Here is a 14,630-nt window from a genome sequence, read left to right on the forward strand (position 1 = left end):
TCCCAATATTTTGGAAAATTATAAGAAAATGACCAGTAGGGGCGTGGCTGTGCCCTCCTATATTTTCTAAATGTTTCTGTGTTGTGCCCCCCCCCTGACAACATAATATTTGACGACCGATCAATAAGAAATGACATTTCCCCGTACCCTTCGCACCCACTCCCCCGCTCTTCCCCCGCGCCTGCCCCGAAAACCAAGCATTTCCTTTTCTACGGTATCGCGAACAGGCAAGCACATTCAATATTCGGGGGACATGGGGAGACCTTAAAAATGTATTTGTTAGGCAATCTGCTCTATATCATTTCTGTTGTAAGGAGTAAGCCGAACTACTGTAACCCTGATTTATTTTATATATTTAACTATGATAGATTCACAAAATAAAGACATCTACAATATTAAGGCAGGTCTTTTTTATAGCGCCACAAGCAACTCGTTCTATGACCGGTCCGTTGTTTCAACTAAGGTTTCCACTACGCGTAGTGACGATATTGACTTTTTTCCTCGTAGAGATTCTTTAGGAAACGCAAATAGTAACCACACAAAAACCCACTAAAGGAGAAATAAACTATGGCGGAGAAAACAGCGAAGGGCAGGGGCGGAGTTAGGGGTGGTCCGAGGTCCTCCCCCCTATTTTCAGATATTTACATACCCCTGCAGCGGTCATATTCTTGGCTTGGCCAACATCAATAGAACTCTATTAAAGAATGTCAATCAACCACTCCTTTGTTATTGTTTATACATTAAAATGCAACGGTTACTCGCTTAAATTAGCCGATGGGAATGGATGCCTTGTGTTACCCGGCATTGAGCAGGAGCGTATAATGGCGGCGTGATTGGATTTCTTAAAGAAAAGAAAAAGAGAAAATCACCCCAAGCTCTTAATGAATGTAGATATAATTTAACTATTTTTTACATATCAATAAACTATTAAGAGTCTTTTTCATTTTATACCTTATTTAAAAAGAGCAACTTGTCGAGCAACTTTTCAGATACCATTTGTACATTAGATTCGAAATAAATGTTCAGCATTCAGTACGCACATATAAAATTCAAAAGATTTTTCTAGTCCTGGAGACTTGGTCGAGCTCCGACTTCAAAGCCGAGAGGAACTGGGTCGTAGTGTGACTGCCACCGACGTCAGCGGTTAGCTGAAAGTAACAGGAATAACGTTACTAAATAGATAAAATAGAACGTGTAGAAATACTGATTTTGCTTTCACTACCCTTGGTAAATGCTGGCAGAGCCAAACCGGGAGTATAGAACTCCCGGTATATATGGATATATTTACCAAATATGGAGTGGCCTGTACAGCTGTGGACTGTGACAGCATGTCATGACGTCAATGCTTGCACTAGCCAATCAGTAACTCCCCAGAACAATAGGAAAACCATCACACGAGTACTCACCACTCCTCTCTGTACAACCTTTAGGATTGCACTGTTGATCAAGTCAGCATACGCTGTGAATCTGAATAAAAGGTCTAGTCATTTTGGTTCCGTCAAACAATTTTCCGTTAAAAGGCTGTGTCTGGGGCAAGCTACTGCAGAAAAAGCTCTCTTTTAAGCTTATTCCAGCTTATTTTCCCCTATTGATTCTAGGTAATTGGTTCCCTCAAAAAGTCCTTTATATAATTTTGAAAATAAAACAAGAATCAATGATTCTCTTGGAAACATGCCACATTTTCTCAATATGTTTTATAGTTCTATAAGTGGAGAAGGGGGGCTACTTGAAAATATAAAGGGGTATTGGAAGGGTTTCCTAGAATTTCCTGGGTTTCCTAGAATACCTTATAAGGAAGTACTCACTCTAGATGCTCCAACATCAGTGTACTTGCAAACAGCATGCTGATTGGGTTAGAGATGTCCTTGCCCTGGATATCAAGCCCAGTGTGTCGGGATCCCTGTGGATAATCATAACCATATAAGGAATAACCTAACCTGCAGGCATGCCTTAAGAATAAAACAGTCATAAACGTCTGATTTGTATAAGTAGCTGAAACTTCCTGGATTTTCATAGAGACTTTTACCCAAGGGTACTTTACAAAACAAAATTAAACTTTATGAAATAAAATTTTAGCCGTTTAAAGGGCATGTTTTAAAATTCATTTTTAGTGTCCACTTGGGACAGGCAAAAGGTCAGTGGCCATCAGAGGTTTTATATACACCTGGCACACCAGTATCTGTATGGTAAGGGTGCGTTATATAGTAAGGTTGACCTCCTTAGGAGTCTGACAACTAATCTAGAGATCACTCACCGACTCAAAGATGGCATAATCACCACCAATGTTTTCTCCTGGTACAATTCCTGGTCCACCAACAAGGGATGCACCAATGTTGCTGACAATGCTGCCATAAAGGTTGGGAAGAACCATCACATCAAACTGCTGAGGATGTGCAACAAGCTACAAAAGACAGATAAGTTGATCAGAGGGGCAGGGTGTAAGAGAATCATGGACAACCAGACATTATCGGACTCAGGCTGTATGTATTGGGCATGTGTCGGTTCTGTAGCTGTAGAGAGGGGGTATTATGAAGGGGTTCGAGAGGGCTGGTAAGGCACTAGGGAGATGCTGTCTAGGCAAGTTGGGGTACTATGTAGGCTGGGGAATGCAAGGCGGGGAAGAAGGGAGGGTTTAGTGGATACATGGTTGAGGACTAGGGAGGGGTTATGTGGGGGTGTGGTTGGGTACTAGGGAGGGGTTATGTGGGGGCTTGGTTGGGTACTAGGGAGGGGTTATGTGGATACATGGTTGGGTACTAGGGAGGGGTTATGTGGGGGCATGGTTGGGTACTAGGGAGGGGTTATGTGGGGGCATGGTTGGGTACTAGGGAGGGGTTATGTGGGGGCATGGTTGGGTATTAGGGAGGGGTTATGTGGGGGCTTGGTTGGGTACTAGGGAGGGGTTATGTGGGGGTGTGGTTGGGTACTAGGGAAGGGTTATGTGGGGGCATGGTTGGGTACTAGGGAGGGGTTATGTGGGGGCTTGGTTGGGTACTAGGGAGGGGTTATGTGGGGGCGTGGTTGGGTACTAGGGAGGGGTTATGTGGGAGCATGGTTGGGTACTAGGGAGGGGTTATGTGGGGGCATGGTTGGGTACTAGGGAGGGGTTATGTGGGGGCATGGTTGGGTACTAGGGAGGGGTTATGTGGGGGCATGGTTGGGTACTAGGGAGGGGTTATGTGGGGGCTTGGTTGGGTACTAGGGAGGGGTTATGTGGGGCATGGTTGGGTACTAAGGAGGGGTTATGTGGGGGCGTGGTTGGGTACTAGGGAGGGGTTATGTGGGGGCATGGTTGGGTACTAGGGAGGGGTTATGTGGGAGCATGGTTGGGTACTAGGGAGGGGTTATGTGGGGGCATGGTTGGGTACTAGGGAGGGGTTATGTGGGGCATGGTTGGGTACTAGGGAGGGGTTATGTGGGGGCATGGTTGGGTACTATGGAGGGGTTATGTAAGGGCATGGTTGGGTACTAGGGAGGGGTTATGTGCGGGCATGGTTGGGTACTAGGGAGGGGTTATGTGGGGGCATGGTTGGGTACTAGGGAGGGGTTATGTGGGGCATGGTTGGGTACTAGGGAGGGGTTATGTGGGGGCATGGTTGGGTACTAGGGAGGGGTTATGTGGGGGCATGGTTGGGTACTAGGGAGAGGTTATGTGGGGGTGTGGTTGAGTACTAGGGAGGGGTTATGTGGGGGCATGGTTGGGTACTAGGGAGGGGTTATGTGGGGGCATGGTTGGGTACTAGGGAGGGGTTATGTGGGGGCTTGGTTGGGTACTAGGGAGGGGTTATGTGGGGGCATGGTTGGGTACTAGGGAGAGGTTATGTGGGGGCGTGGTTGGGTACTAGGGAGGGGTTATGTGGGGGCTTGGTTGGGTACTAGGGAGGGGTTATGTGGGGGTGTGGTTGAGTACTAGGGAGGGGTTATGTGGGGGCATGGTTGGATACTAGGGAGGGGTTATGTGGGGGCATGGTTGGGTACTAGGGAGGGGTTATGTGGGGGTGTGGTTGAGTACTAGGGAGGGTTTAGTGGATACATGGTTGGGTACTAGGGAGGGGTTATGTGGGGGCATGGTTGGATACTAGGGAGGGGTTATGTGGGGGCATGGTTGGGTACTAGGGAGGGGTTATGTGGGGGCTTGGTTGGGTACTAGGGAGGGGTTATGTGGGGCATGGTTGGGTACTAGGGAGGGGTTATGTGGGGGCATGGTTGGGTACTAGGGAGGGGTTATGTGGGGGCATGGTTGGGTACTAGGGAGGGGTTATGTGGGGGTGTGGTTGAGTACTAGGGAGGGGTTATGTGGGGGCATGGTTGGGTACTAGGGAGGGGTTATGTGGGGGCATGGTTGGGTACTAGGGAGGGGTTATGTGGGGGTGTGGTTGGGTACTAGGGAGGGGTTATGTGGGGGTGTGGTTGGGTACTAGGGAGGGGTTATGTGGGGGCTTGGTTGGGTACTAGGTAGGGGTTATGTGGGGGCATGGTTGGGTACTAGGGAGAGGTTATGTGGGGGCGTGGTTGGGTACTAGGGAGGGGTTATGTGGGGGCATGGTTGGGTACTAGGGAGGGGTTATGTGGGAGCATGGTTGGGTACTAGGGAGGGGTTATGTGGGGGCATGGTTGGGTATTAGGGAGGGGTTATGTGGGGCATGGTTGGGTACTAGGGAGGGGTTATGTGGGGGCATGGTTGGGTACTAGGGAGGGTGTTATGTGGAAGCATGGTTGGGTACTAGGGAGGGGTTATGTGGGGGCATGGTTGGGTACTAGGGAGGGGTTATGTGGGGGCGTGGTTGGGTACTATGGAAGGGTTATGTGGGGGCATGGTTGGGTACTAGGGAGAGGTTATGTGGGGGCATGGTTGGGTACTAGGGAGAGGTTATGTGGGGGGATTGTTGGGTACTGGAGAGGGGTTTTGTTGGGGCAGGGTGGAGGCAAAAGAGGGGGAATGAGGAGGATAGCCTGGATGTAACAAGGTCTTGACCTCACCTGCATGCAGCAGTTGTCAATAATCATGCTGTTAAATTCAATGTTTGGGTAGCTGTGTGACATCTCCTCACAGCATCGCAAGAACAAACCATCTCCCATTTTCCTAAAAAGAACAAATAATAGGCATAAAAACCTACACTTTAACCAGCAAAACTACCAGATATACTAGAATCAGGCTATGACTGAAAGGGCGCCCACATCCCTCAACTACTGAAAAACTGTATTGCTTTCAATCCCCCCTCTGTTTGACAAATCCTGGCTATATGTTTGCTATGTACATGATGTTTACTACGTACATGATGTTTCCTACGTACATGATGTTTACTATGTACATAATGTTTGCTTTGTACATGATGTTTACTACATACATGATTTTTACTACGTACATGATGTTTGCTTTGTACATGATGTTTACTACGTACATGATGATTGCTTTATACATGATGTTTACTATGTATAGGATGCTTGATTTGTACATGATGTTTACTACGTACATGATGTTTCCTACGTACATGATGTTTACTATGTACATAATGTTTGCTTTGTACATGATGTTCACTACATACATGATGTTTACTACGTACATGATTTTTACTACGTACATGATGTTTGCTTTGTACATGATGTTTACTACGTACATGATGATTGCTTTATACATGACGTTTACTATGTATAGGATGCTTGATTTGTACATGATGTTTACTACGTACATGATGTTTACTACGTACACAATGTTTACTACGTATATGATGTTTACTACGTACACAATGTTTACTATACACAATGTTTACTATACACAATGTTTACTATGTCATGTTTGCTTTGTACATTACGTTTGCCTTGTACAATGATGTTCACTACGTACACGATGTCTACTACGTACACGATGTTTACTACGTACACAATGTTTACTACGTACATGATGTCTACTACGTACACGATGTTTACTACGTACACGATGTTTACTACGTACATGATGTTTACTACGTACACAATGTCTACTACGTATATGATGTTTACTACGTACACAATGTTTACTATACACAATGTTTACTATACACAATGTTTACTATACACAATGTTTACTATGTCATGTTTGCTTTGTACATTACGTTTGCCTTGTACAATGATGTTCACTACGTACACGATGTCTACTACGTACACGATGTTTACTACGTACACAATGTTTACTACGTACATGATGTCTACTACGTACACGATGTTTACTACGTACACGATGTTTACTACGTACATGATGTTTACTACGTACACAATGTCTACTACGTACACGATGTTCACTACGTACATGATGTTTACTATGTACTGTACATGATGTTTACTACGTACATTATGTTTGCTTTATGCACAGCAGTAACCTTTTTCCGGTCATGTTTCTCAGCAAAATCAAATGCATACTGTGCAATCTTCATGCAAGCTTCTTCTGTGGTCACTTTAAGATTCTCAATAACCCCAGATACATTCTAAAACAAGGCAAAGAATAACCGATTAAGCCATATACAGAAGGAAAAAAAGTTAAATCCTTGTAACATACACTTGATCATTCCCCCTCAAACTTTGAAAACATGCCCACAATGTTTAGTAGCCACTATTGTATCCATCCATCTTAGACTAAAAGAGCAGCTACTAAGAACCCAAGGCTATATCTACTACAGCTAGTAGGCAGTACTGAGAGAAGTATCCAGGTGAGGAAGGGGGGAGCTAGCATTAGTAGCTTACAACGTTTGTGTCTATAGGTTTTGTGGAAACAGGATGGAGATAAATCAACACAAGTTTCATGTTTTATTCGTCTTTGAGGATAATGTTTTGAGCATAAGCCCTTAGTCTGAGCAATAGAGACATGTTGCTAAAAGAATTGAATTATCTTGGATACTGACTGCAATAGTAGCTGGTATTGGAATGACAGGTGGCCCAGTGTGTTGGCACGTCAGCATATGGGGCCTCTCACCACAGGTGACCCAGTGTGTTAGCGCGTCAGCGTATGGGGCCTCTCACCACAGGTGGCCCAGTGTGTTGGCGCGTCAGCGTATGGGGCCTCTAACCTCTGCTGAAACGGGTTTGATTCCCGGTCGAGACATGGATAGTAGTATCTTTCTGTTTCTCGGCCCAGAATTTGACTTGTTGAACGTATGTGAGCTTACTAGAAGCTTGTGTTCCTCAGTACCAAGATGGGACACTCTTAATACATTAGAATTTTAAATGTAAAGTGCTTAGAACATGGTTGATATAAGCGCTATATAAATGCACATATCACATATTATTATGGACTAGACATTGATTTTCTACTATTGGTTGACAGTTTAAAGAACATGTCAAACCTCATGTTCCAAATGGCTGTATTCTCCCTCTGTATTCTGTCGTATGATGACCAGATCAACATTATTATGCCTGCAAGCAACAAACAATAAACAACAATATCAATAAAAAATAAGTTGGTATAGGCAATTACAAAGAGCAGTATAGCTCACAACTACTACTGTATCCTCTTCTAAACACAATTTTACATGTTGACGGCTTCTCTTGATGAGGAAAGCGAGGGAAGCTACTAAATGGTGTAAAAATATTTTGTTTTCCTTGTAAGCAATCGCATTGTTGCCATCATACTACTTCTTCTATTACCAAGCGCTACATGCCACCAACAGCACCTCTGTTGCATTTTTAACCTTCCTCGTCTTGATTTTTCCCTCACCCTTCTTGCATAGTTCGAGTACTGTGTTAATGTCCTCCTGTGTAAATCTCACATGTATTCACACTAAAACCATGTTTAGTTAAATAATGTTTTTCTTTGCCTGATAACTTGCCATGTTTCTCACTGTGTTGAGTTCTTACTAGCTAAATGATCACTTAGTAACATGTACAGCACAGTCTATTCAGTTTTCGTCTCAGTTCTGTCCACTCTTGGGAGATTGAGATTTAAACCAGTTAAAACCACCTTTGAACTGGTTTACAGTGAGGACACAGAAAGCTGGCCATGCTGAACAGCTTTGACCAATCAGATTTGGCTTGAACACCGTAAACATTTTGAAAAAAAAAAATGTTCAGCCAATGAGAAACCTGCTTTCTGTGTCCTCACTTTAAGTGCTGGTGTGAATGTGGTATTAGTTTCCAGATCTTACCTGGTTTGGATGCCAGGGATAGATTTGCACCTGACGATATTGGCAAAAAGATCTAGGTGCACTCTGATAAGAGACAAGGTCAACAATGGTTAGAACAGTGAGGAGTTGGTTGTGCACTCGAGTGGTAGACTGGTCACTACAGCGATCACACTAACTCTGCAAGACCATTACCTTATGTTTGTTGGGCTACTGCCAAGCGATCTACTGTATCTATCTTATAAAACACGGGAGGAGCCACCAATGTGCTTACAGTTGCATTGATCACTTGGAATCAATATCAAGTACAGTAAAGAAAGATAAAATAGAAAAAAGACGTAAATTAATAACTATGCACAAAGTGGTAAATAAAAAAAAACTTGTAATTACTCCTACAGTAACCGTACAGGTTGAAGGCGACCATTACCTAAGTTCTAGATTCAAAGAGCGAAAGCCAGGAATTGCATCCAAAGGGGTGAAAATGTTTCCTGTAAAATAAAAGTTTATTGTACTTTTACTATATATTTTACTACAAAAGATTGAACAAAAATGCAAATGAACACAAATTAACATAATAAAGAAGACACTGTATGACAATGTTACACATTCAACTAACGGGCAGTAACAAACACAGTTGACAAACTGCACAGTTAATAAGACTGTGCTAGCATTCCATCACTGGCCACGCTGGTGCTGATGTGTGTAAACATATAATAGATGCAGTGCTCTTTTAAAGTAAGTTACGAATAAAAGGGTGAGAATGTGATTAAATATGATTATAATCAAGCTTGCTTTTTACCTTTCATTGCAACACCATTTCTCTTGATGGAAGTAATTGCCTCATTAAATGCACCCAAATAAGAATCCTCGTCCTTAATGTCAAGCCCACTGAAATTTACAGATTAACATATATATATAGTACGATATAGTACATATATGTACAAAATGTCAGTCTGAAGGGGTATAGGGAGAGGGGTAGGTATTTGCTGGGGATCAACCTAGCAATGTCTAGGCCTAAAATGATATTCTAAATGAAGATTTACTTACCTAAGATTTAGTTCCTCAAAGTCAACCGGCACACCAATATGTCTGAAACAGAGACAACCTTTTTCTAACAACAATTAAAAAAAAAACAAAAACAAAGTACTTGCTTTTCACTCAATGCTGATACAAAACAGTCTTGGTCCCAAAGGTTGGCTGCTTTGTAAAGGCACCAGACCCCGGGAGGGAAGTTCTTCCCAGGTCGACCTGATAGGGATGCTCGTCTTATTTTTAAGGGGTCAAAATCGGGCCTCAAGGAATTTTGGGGGTTTTCGAGAAAAAATAGGCTTTTCTCTTAGAAATGGTATTTTTTAGCGCTTCTTGGGTATTTTTAGGGTAGCAATTTTAGGTGTGAAGGTATTTTTTAGATGTATTTTTTTAATTTTCTGACGAGCATCCCTATCACTTTTACCATGAAGAACCCCCCCCCCCCCTCCCTGGCAACAGACTTTTTTTTCTTGATGGTATAAACTCTACCTGAAAATATCCTGTACAGCTACCACCATCTCCGGTCCAATGCCATCCCCAGGAATAAGAGTGACGGTGTTGCGACCTCCATACCTTGCCGGGGGAGGAACATGGTGCGGATGGTATGCCAAGTTCTAAGAACATTATGCCAAGAAGAAATATTAGTGTTTTGAAAATATGGCTTGGTTGTTGACAGTTAACAGCAAGTGCCTTTTTTTCATGGTTTGGTCAAATAAGATTTTTTTTTTCGTTTCATCAGCACCTACATATAATTTTGGCTTTTCCTTTAAACATGATATAGTTTAAAACTACAACTTTGTTCCCAACTGGATACCTGTATCAAAAGAATAACGGAGAAAAATACAATTAACTACAAACGATTCTAGAGTAAACACCGATTACCCTTTAAAACCGATGCGATGACCGGAGTAGCACGCAAAAAAGTGTCAAATTTATGAACGTTTTAATTTTCTTGGACAATACACTAAGCTTTCTCAATACAATCAATTACGTTATTGCTATACCTTTTTTATTACTTGCGGAGCAGCCCTAACAGTTGCTTGTAGCAAATTTGAACGAGAGAATCCATTACTGAGTATTCTTCGAATCACGGCAGCCATTTTGGATTGTGGGCTCTTGACTATACAGCGGCAACATGTAAACATATACATACACAGGTAACCCATCAATAATAATGTGACTTTAACTTTTCCGAATTGATGCTACTTTTTCAAAGAAATAAAAAAAGAATTACAGCACTTCATTATTTTTAGCCTTCTGGTATGGTTTTGAAATTCTTTTGCTGGTAAAAAAATAGTGTTTTTTTTTCTGATTTGTTGGGATGCCTGTGTATTGACCGCCAAATTCACCGCGTGATGGAACATGGGTTATATTCAACATGGCGGATGGAAGTAACAAACTTCTGGAGAAAGCGACAAGAGGCGAACTTATTGAAATAATTCAACGATTACGCGAAGAGAACAAAATACTGATGAAGAAAACGAAAACTTCGCCTCTTAATGCAACGATATCAGATTCTTGCAAAGAAACGAGAGAGTTTGATCCAGATTGCGTTCAAATCAAACGTGCCAAGTCCAAACCGCGGAAAGAGTTTGATTTCTCCCGCTACAACACCAGACGCATAGCTCTGAGACTGTCCTACCTTGGGTGGGATATGCACGGCTTTGCGAGCCAAGAGAAAATAGATAACACTGTGGAAGCTCACTTGTTCGATGCCTTGATCAAAGCTTGCCTTGTAAAGTCCAGGGAAAGTTGCTCTTATTCACGTTGCGGTAGGACGGACAAAGGAGTCAGTGCTTTCGGACAAGTTATATCACTTAATGTCCGAACTAACCTTGACAAAGGGCCAGGAGTTATACTAAGGCAAGAGTCTTCTGTTGGTCGAGATACTAAAGGTATGCCTTGTTTGACAATGTAATTACAAGAGGTGACAAGAAATAGGCATAAATGACAAATGCAACTTAGAAATTTTGCACCGTTTTGTATCGTAAGTTATACCATAGTTACATGGCTTTCCTTCTTAACCACTATAAAGGTGTACCATGGTTACATAGCTTTCCTTTTGAACCCTCTGTTAAAGTATACCATGTTTCCATAGCTTTTCTTTTGAACCTACTTTAAGCAGCCAACCACTACTTAGTTGACACTTAGTAACTTCCCCATGGGAGGCCGCAAAATAGAGGTACATTAACATTGTTTTGTTTGGAAAGATGCATACTGGTATTCTGCTCCAGGTACATACAGTATAGTACAGTATTTCAGACCTCAATGTCCTGACATTTGAACTTAGTCCAGCTACACAACAGTATTCTACATTTAATGTTGCTAAATCTTTGATTCAACAGAAAAAGGGCCCTGATTTTGGTGGCCGATTAGTTATCAATAGATTTTATCTGATAATGTGCCTTGTTAATTTTCAGGTAAAACAATGAAGGAAATTTTATATGTTGACATTCTCAACAAAGTCCTTCCCAAAGAAATCAGAGTTCTAGCATGGGCTCCAGTAGAACTTGACTTTGATGCTCGCTTCAGCTGCTCCTACAGAAAGTACAAGTATTTATTTCCTTCAGCAAACTTGGACATTGACTTGATGAATCTTGCTTCCAAAAAGCTAGAAGGCGAGCATGACTTTAGAAACTTTTGCAAAATGGATGTTGCCAATGGTGTAATTCAGTTCACTAGAAACATCACTTCTTTTAAAGTGCAAAAGGTGAGCAATGCAACATACAGTGCTCCAGGTGAAAACAAGGCAAAGCAGAGGGGGTATGAGATGTGTGAAGCTGTCATTTGTGGATCTGCTTTTCTCTGGCATCAAGTACGATGCATGATGTCTATTTTACTGATGGTTGGTCAAGGGTTAGAGCAACCGGAAGTGATAGATTGGCTGCTGGACATTGAAAAATGCCCACAGCGCCCCCAGTACAACATGGCATCTGAGCTTCCCCTTGTACTCTACGACTGTGTCTATGAAGGCATTACCTGGATCTATGATCCACAAGTTCTAGAATCTGTCACCAAGAACCTCCAACAACTATGGAATACTTATGCAACAAAGGCAACTCTTGCACAGGAGCTTCTAGCCAGTCTTGATAGTGCTGAAATTCCTGGAAATCCTTTGACAAACTGGTCCTCATTTAAACCTATGCTGCTGTACCAGTCCAGTGGCCTTGTTCCTGGCCAGGCGGTCAAGACTCACAAGAAGCTGTGTAAGAGAGCTGTGTGTGAGAGTCTGGAGGAGAAGTTGGAGGGTGTTAATGCTAAGCGCAGAAAGTCAGGTAAAGAACCATTCACCTTGTAATGACTGTCAGGTGGATATAATGTACAGTATGTAAAAATCATAAGAGTGATTGAATATGCCTTTGTTAGAATGATGTTTATATACTGTAACAATGCAATGTCATAATATTTTACTTTTGCACTTTTGCAGTATTTTATTTTTTTTGTTATCTAGCTGCCTGGTTCTACTAATGTTTGCGAGCAATGCTTTTTTTTGGTTTTACCTGACAAGAAATCACCACTTTTCCAATTTAGGTATTTTCTGAAACCAACTCTAGCTTAATTTTGAGAAGAGAAATTACTATGTTATATCTTGGCTGAATATTAGCTTCTATCACATTGCTTGGATCAGGGGCATATACTTACTTCAGAAAGAGAGTAAAGTTTTCTTTGTTCATGAAAGATGCGAGGGCCCACGGATATGATAGGGCACATGTGGTGAAATCACCCAAAATATTAAATATGCATCTGAAAGATTCAGTCAACAATCCCAGACCCTTTTTAAAAAAAATGTGGGAGGGGTTGTCTAAAAAGTGGCCACTCCTGTGGATGCAAATCCTTAAATCCATTCATCAGTTGGACTGCTGCGCAAGTATCCTGATCTCCTTTTTGCATTTATGAGTTTTTTGGCTTGTGGATACTTCTCACCACCGGTACAGCTTCAGACTTTATGTAACAACAACTAGTATTAACAGCAAAGAATTAGGGTGTTAGTAGAGTGGTTCACGAATAATCAGGCTAATCCATGTGGGTCAGGCATTTTGAACTTGCTTAGATCGAGTTACAGTAATCAGGGATTACATTGCAGAGAAATAAAAGGGAGAAAATGTTGTGCTTGTCACATTCTTGTTGAAATGGCACGTAAAGGCCAGTAAAATATAACATGGATTGATAGAGTAAATATTGAACCTGTGCAACAATTAAAAACAAAAGCATTAATAATTTGACTGTTCCTTTTTTATCATTCTACTCTAACTATAAAATAGTACTCAAGCAAAGGCAAACCCACGTTACTTAATTAGGTCAATGAGTGGCATTTATAAAGAAATAAAACTAGCTGAGAAGGAGAATTTTTAAAATTCAATTCAAAATACTGTACGACCCCATGGTCGAGAGAGTAATGAATTTTTTTACTACTGTAGTTACTGTAGGTATTTCAAATTATTAATAGAATTTTTAAATTAAAATGTTCGTTCTTCATTTGAAATGTGCTTAGAATTGTACTAAAATATTTCGAAAGAAAAACGAGGCCGATAGCGTGACAACACTATCTTCATGAGGATAACGTGACAACTTGCCGAGGATAGCGTGCATATACGTTTTTTCGAGGAGAGAGTTACAATACTGCCTGCCTAAGGATAGCGTGACAATACTTCCAGCTCATAGTTAACGTGATATACCGGCCTACATATAGCGTGACAAACCTTCCCTTTGAAAGTTAGCGTGACAACACTCCCCACTTGAAGTTAGCGTGACAGCTCTGGTCGCCCTAGGGTTCGTTTAGTATTTCCGGATGTTTGGTAAACGCAGCAAAAAGATGTTTTATAACTAGTCGGTAAACTTCTATAATACATTTCGATGAGTGCGTCGTTAGACAGTTTGTCTTCTGGTTCGCAATGATTTACCGTTTTCCAATAAGTAGTATTTATGGTAAATATGCGTAACCCGAATTTGCTCTCTTACATAACGTGTTTCTGGCTTTCAGTGTGTGCTTTTGCGTTCTTTTGTGTTTTTGACCCCGATATTCCGCCGTTTTATCATTCTAATCGATACTATAGGTCCCCGCTATTTTTTGTTGCGCAAATTATCTCGGGTTTTTCATTCGAAAAAAAAAACATTGCAGGAGTGATTGAATTAATTCTAATTTTCTTCTCACATGGCCGGAAACATGGACGTGTTTTCCAGCACACCTTCCAGATGCACTTCATTTCATTTATATAAATTATTATAATACCCTAAACAAACTACGGCCTATTTAGAAAACAGCTATTGTGCGCTAACTTTATTAGAAAGATCTGAAATATGTAGAGGTTTTTTGTAGATCTAAGCGGGTTGCCTTGTAAATTTATCGAGTTTCCCCGCCGCCGCGGTAGCTTTTTGCAAAGTGCTAAATGTGCCATCGGAACGGTCACAACATCTGCTTATGTCGTTGCCGCTCGTCGTCATTGTTTCTCTCGTCTATTGTTTGTTTGTGCACAATCGATACCCTAATAGACACAATCAAGTTTTTTTAAA

The 14,630-nt window shown here is 41.7% G+C and overlaps 2 protein-coding genes across 3 annotated transcripts; one reads left to right on the forward strand and one right to left on the reverse strand.

Moving 5' to 3' along the window:
• Positions 1-327: 327 nt before the first annotated feature.
• LOC5507425 (isocitrate dehydrogenase [NAD] subunit gamma, mitochondrial) lies at positions 328-10,242 on the reverse strand. Of its 2 annotated transcripts, XM_048733587.1 has the most exons (14): positions 10,124-10,242; positions 9,609-9,733; positions 9,138-9,179; positions 8,890-8,978; positions 8,518-8,578; positions 8,115-8,177; positions 7,317-7,386; positions 6,328-6,461; positions 4,981-5,083; positions 2,255-2,401; positions 1,806-1,900; positions 1,407-1,467; positions 1,041-1,148; positions 328-841 (listed from the first exon to the last, which is right to left on the reverse strand). In XM_048733587.1, exons 1-13 carry the CDS (start codon positions 10,217-10,219, stop codon positions 1,050-1,052), a joined length of 1,185 nt encoding a protein of 394 aa, XP_048589544.1. In that variant the 5' UTR covers positions 10,220-10,242; the 3' UTR covers positions 328-841; positions 1,041-1,049. The 2 variants fall into 2 exon arrangements, with proteins under 2 accessions (XP_048589544.1, XP_048589543.1); XM_048733586.1 differs by having other exon boundaries at positions 328-1,148.
• Positions 10,243-10,457: 215 nt separating this feature from the next.
• LOC5507427 (tRNA pseudouridine(38/39) synthase) lies at positions 10,458-13,597 on the forward strand. Its single transcript, XM_001628038.3, has 2 exons — positions 10,458-11,014; positions 11,540-13,597. The coding sequence occupies exons 1-2, from the start codon at positions 10,498-10,500 to the stop codon at positions 12,415-12,417; spliced, it is 1,395 nt and encodes a 464-aa protein (XP_001628088.2). The 5' UTR covers positions 10,458-10,497; the 3' UTR covers positions 12,418-13,597.
• Positions 13,598-14,630: the final 1,033 nt, after the last annotated feature.

This window comes from Nematostella vectensis, chromosome 10 (genome assembly GCF_932526225.1).
Source record: "Nematostella vectensis chromosome 10, jaNemVect1.1, whole genome shotgun sequence".
In the NCBI taxonomy this organism is placed as follows: Eukaryota; Metazoa; Cnidaria; class Anthozoa; order Actiniaria; family Edwardsiidae; genus Nematostella; species Nematostella vectensis.

Bases quoted from the DNA above. Each gene is read 5' to 3' on its own strand.
- LOC5507427 (XM_001628038.3), top strand. From the start codon at position 10,498: ATGGCGGATGGAAGTAACAAACTTCTGGAGAAAGCGACAAGAGGCGAA. The intron at 11,015-11,539 runs GTATGCCTTGTT...GTTAATTTTCAG, and splicing joins TGTTGGTCGAGATACTAAAG to GTAAAACAATGAAGGAAATT.
- LOC5507425 (XM_048733587.1), bottom strand. From the start codon at position 10,219: ATGGCTGCCGTGATTCGAAGAATACTCAGTAATGGATTCTCTCGTTCA. The intron at 5,084-6,327 runs GTACGTAGTAAA...TGTTCTTTTTAG, and splicing joins GTGCATAAAGCAAACATAAT to GAAAATGGGAGATGGTTTGT. The intron at 1,149-1,406 runs GTGAGTACTCGT...TGTTACTTTCAG, and splicing joins AGGTTGTACAGAGAGGAGTG to CTAACCGCTGACGTCGGTGG.